This window comes from Drosophila rhopaloa, unplaced genomic scaffold, assembly GCF_018152115.1.
Source record: "Drosophila rhopaloa isolate 14029-0021.01 unplaced genomic scaffold, ASM1815211v1 contig_115, whole genome shotgun sequence".
Taxonomy (NCBI): Eukaryota; Metazoa; Arthropoda; class Insecta; order Diptera; family Drosophilidae; genus Drosophila; species Drosophila rhopaloa.
In genome coordinates, this window is record NW_025334990.1 from 5,785,408 (window position 1) to 5,790,320 (window position 4,913).

The 4,913-nt window shown below is 36.9% G+C and overlaps 1 protein-coding gene across 1 annotated transcript; it reads left to right on the forward strand.

Moving 5' to 3' along the window:
• The first annotated feature begins 3,075 nt into the window (after positions 1–3,075).
• LOC123036946 lies at positions 3,076–4,210 on the forward strand. Its single transcript, XM_044456497.1, has 2 exons — positions 3,076–3,689; positions 3,765–4,210. The coding sequence occupies exons 1-2, from the start codon at positions 3,127–3,129 to the stop codon at positions 4,102–4,104; spliced, it is 903 nt and encodes a 300-aa protein (XP_044312432.1). The 5' UTR covers positions 3,076–3,126; the 3' UTR covers positions 4,105–4,210.
• The last annotated feature ends 703 nt before the right edge of the window (positions 4,211–4,913 follow it).

Here is a 4,913-nt window from a genome sequence, read left to right on the forward strand (position 1 = left end):
AATATTTAAAGGCAATGGACAAGCCTGGTGGTGGGTTTGGGCCTGTATGTCGGCAGCTTGAGCCGGGATTTTGGATTTGGTGGACACAACAATGAAAAAAACTCTTAATTTAAGCATATTGAAGTCCATTTTGGTGCAAAGTGGAGAAAATCTGGGAATTCGTGATAAATTCCGATTTTATCAGGACAATTATCCCAAGCACACATCGGGAACTCTGCCGATATGGCTCATTTAAAATTGCCCGCATATCATGAAACCATCAGCCTGGTCTCCAGATAATAATATTATTGATAATTGATGGGCTATATTGGACAGAAAAATTCGAAAGCGTCAAACGGACCTAAAAAACGCATTACTCGAAGAACGGGCCAAAATGAGTCCCCAAGTGGCTTAAAAATTGGTCGAATCAATCGCAAAAAGACTTAAAATGATTGTTTACACGAAGGCTGGTCATACAAAATATTATTTTATCATTTTTAGTTCTTAATCTTTAAAAAATATATACTTTTAAGGGCTGGTTGAAATAAGCTGTGGCATTCATTTTACCTGTTATTTGAGTCTTAAAATCAAAATAAATATTAAAAAAATATTTAAAAATTTAGGAATTCATGAAATAAAAGTTAAAATACAGAGCTATAAATCTGCGTTTAAAGTGTTCCAATATCTCTCAAATACAGCGATTTAAAGTTTTACTTGAGCACTGGTTGAAATAAGCTGTGAGCCACTGTATATACATATAAAAAAATATAGCATTTGACGTTTCTGAGGAATAAAATAATATGTACGACAAAAAAAAGTTTGTACAATATGCTCCGTTCAACTTTTTTTTTTTTATTACAAACTTTTCATTTATTTATTGAATCTTCTCTTAATTTTGAGAGTAACAATAAGTTTACGAATCTTAACATTAAAATTTAACTAACAGTATAATAAGACTGCATTCTGGTTGCGCGTCCTTCAAGTCGGTCGCTGGGTGGGTAAGTCATTGCGACGAAGACGTGATTGGTTGATCAACCTTGTAAAACCTCTCGCCAGGTGGTTAGGGTGCAACGATGGCTTGGTAAATTACTCCTCCTACTTTAAGTCTCGATGTATGTTTTCGTTGCGAACGTACCATGGTGATTGTTCTCAAGATCTTCGACTGAGCTCGTTGGACTATGTCAATATTGCTATTGCTGGCATTCCCCCATAACTGAGAGCCTTACATCCATATAGGTTTTAGTACCGAGTTATACAGCAGGACTTTATATTCAAGGCTAAGGGGAGACCGAGCGTTGATAAGCCAATGAAGGCTACTGGCTTTTAGCTTTAGGTGTGTTTTTTAGTTTCAATATGCCGGCGCCATGTGAGCCTTCTGTCGAGGTGTACTCCTAGATATGTCACTTCGTTTGCTTGCGGGAGTAGAGTATGGTCAAAGACCAATATATGTTTATATTGGTCTTTGGTATGGTTTAACATGAGCGGCGGGCAGTTTTGCCTATTTAGGGTGAACGTAAGGTGCTTGCATTTTTGTTCGTTCACTTTAATTCGCCAATCTGAAAGCCACTTTTCAACATCGACCAGATTAAGAGCTAGCTGCGCAGTTGCTAGCTTCGGGCATTTTATGCGGCTAATAATAGCTGTATCACCAGCAAACGTAGATGTTGTTAGTCGTGTGCTTGTTGGGATGTCTGTTGTGTAGACATATAATGTTGGCCCAAGCACGGTACCTTGTGGAACTCCAGCTCCTATAGTGAAATCGTCAGTTTTTGCAGTGTTGCATCTCACAGCACATTTTCTGTCGTAGAGGTAAGACTATAAACGCTTGTGGGTGTTGTAGGGGAGCACTCTATCAAATGCTTGAGAGACATCTAAAAATATGTCAGTACAGTACTCTCGTTTTTCGAACGCATTCCGAATTTCTGATGTTATCCGGTTGACCTGCTCAATTGTTCCGTGCTTTTCACGAAACCCAAATTGATGTGAAGTCCTTCCTTAATTCTTAGGTATGTTTAGATAATCATTAAAGTAGGCTTATAGGTCTATACGACGTGAGGATTGTGTGGTCTTTTCCCGGCTTTGCTATCATTATTATAATCGACTTTTTCCATCTCACTGGAAAGTGGACAAGTTTTGCGATGGCATTAAAAAGCTGGGTGATAGTGCAAACGGCGCAATATGGGAGCTCTATGATCATTTTGGGAGTTATGAGGTCGCAGCCCGGGGATTTTTTCGGATTGAGCTGATTTTTGATGATGTTAACGATTTCGTTTGGGCGAAACTCATTTGGCTCCCTGTGGGATTTCTAATAGGCATCACAGTTACTTTCGGTGAGCTTAGAGTTGGGTGAGCTCTCCATAGTGAGTGTTTTGTACTAGATGTTGACAATTGCTCTATGTAGCGTCGGTGGTCATATGCTTCTTCTCGCTGTAAAGCTTTAGTGAGTTGACGTGATGCATGTTTTAAGCGTTGCCTAGCAGATGGAGATCTGTGGAATTGCCACTCTCGACGTAAGCGTCGCTTTTCGAGGACGAGCGGTTCGATTTGTAGATAGAGAGATTATATTCGTCTTTGGTATTATCTTTAAATATGTTCTTGGAAAGAACAAAATTTATTGTTTTTCATTCGAATAAAGTATATTTTTGAATCCCAGAGCTATTAAACATAAAGCAAAAACGAAATTAATTTTTTATAGTAGATTATTCCTGGTATCGTTCTCACTGGATGATTTATTCAATCACGGAAAAATATAAGCCACTACACGGGTTTTTCACAAAGTAATAAGCCATTCTCATTTCTTTGAAATACAAAATCACTGCTGCTCTACTTTCAGTTTGTATACATATGTATGATCCGTTCAACTTGCGATTTGATCATATATATGTACATATATATATATATAAATATCGCATTTGACGTTTCTAAGGAATGAAATAATATTTATTTATTTGCCAAAGGCCAAAATAATTATATATTAGGCTTTGGTGATAACCAGTGCGCTTGAACATACATGTACATATATGAATGTTCATAATGTGTGTATGAAATGGAATGTACATAATAGAACGGGATGTCGCGTTGTGATTCAGTTACAATTTTGCGCTCGTTCGGACAAGAGTGAGTTACAAGCCAGTGAAGGCTATCACAATGAAGTTCTCAATTTTTATTTTGACGGTGTTTGCGTTATATCAGACGCGTGTCACGACAGCAGTGAAAGAAAAGGACGGTGAGGAGTCCATATCCAGCGTTATTCGGGATTACGGGGAAACGCTCGAAAACTTTTACAAAAACCGCACATTTGAATTCGAAGACGATACATTGAAGCATAGTGTTCCACTTCCAACACAACTGAGTTTGAAAACTATAGCAAACAATCTTTTATTTATTCGAGAAAGAATCGATAGATTTTGCAACGTTACCAGAGATACCCGATCAATTGATGAAAATTCCAAATTATCATTCTTGACTGACATTAAAGAATACTTGACAGCGATGAGGCAGTCGATTTTCACCGTTCCACCTTTTCATTTTCTCCAAACGACTACGGGGGAATTTCTACGACACATTGATGATGCTTTGAAGAAAGTTAGCTCTGTAACCGCAAACTCACGAGAAGCTATCTTACAAGCTTGCGACGAACAACAAACAACTGCGAACAACGATAATTCCAATTCATTCTCCCCTGTTGAAAACGAAGCAGTACATCCAAGGACCAACAATTCGTGTCTAAGAAATTGCAACGAAGAACGAACAACTGCGATCAACGATAATTCGAATTCATTCAGCCCCTGTGTATTAAATAAACTAAGTAAAAGGAATAAAAAGATGTGTTTAAGAACTTGCCAAGTTTGCTCTTTGCAATTATGCAAATCGACGCTTTCTGATTTTGTTGATATGGGATCCAATTTACTGCAATCCGAGTTGAGAAATGTGTACAACAAGTTTTTGGCTTCAATTAGAGATAATCAAAATGAAGATTGTGTCAACATTTTCCTTTCTTTCCTGTTGGATAGACGTCCAATGTTGACCGAGACGCTCGAGAAAATGACATCAGATCAGCTGGTAATCTTTACGATTTTAGCTGCGTCGCCGTACAAAGTAACCACGCGATTTGTTAAAATATAGAAGAAGAAATCAAGTCTATAAAATATTTTATTTTAATATGTCATATCCGTATTTTTCTACTTGTTATTTTGTTCATACAATAAAATTATCACTGTGGCACGGAAAACTTTGTTTTTTTTATTGGGCAGCAGTAAGTATCAAGCAGATGATTTGACTGCGAACGCATCAATATTAGTTTTATATCTTGGCAGCATCTCACATTTCCTACTTTATTGTATTCGATTCACAATGCACACTTACTTGCAATAATATTTCTTTTCTGCATAGGATAACATTACTCGCAAGATATTATGAATATTTTTTCATAAACTTACAGAAGATTAAAGTTATCGGTTGATTTCTAATTATATTTGAGAATCCATGTAGTTCTTATAAAAATGACTTCAATCTTTCGCCAATATTTATTTATTTCGACGTATGAATATCATTGATCAATAAAACTATGTTGTTTGCAAAAAAAAATCCATTCCTTCATTCTTATAATACAGTTAACGCACAAAAAAGTTGATACTATGATTGAATAATTGCTGTATTTCTGAATCCTATACAAAGAGCATAAATGTTAATAGTGTAACAATTTACGGTGCAATTTGATTAACAGTCATTATGTTATCGATAATGTAAAACCAAAGACCAATATAATATCTAAGATGCATAACGGCCATACGTTGGTTTTGCAATATGCAAGTCCGATCGTCCAAAAGCCCGCTCCGGCCAAAATGCTGACATAGCGTCTGGCCGGAAGCCCGTGCATAGCCGACAAAACACTGCCCATTGGAGTGGCCGCTATCAGATTCATTTATGTTAGC

Bases quoted from the DNA above. Each gene is read 5' to 3' on its own strand.
- LOC123036946 (XM_044456497.1), top strand. From the start codon at position 3,127: ATGAAGTTCTCAATTTTTATTTTGACGGTGTTTGCGTTATATCAGACG. The intron at 3,690-3,764 runs GACCAACAATTC...GAATTCATTCAG, and splicing joins AACGAAGCAGTACATCCAAG to CCCCTGTGTATTAAATAAAC.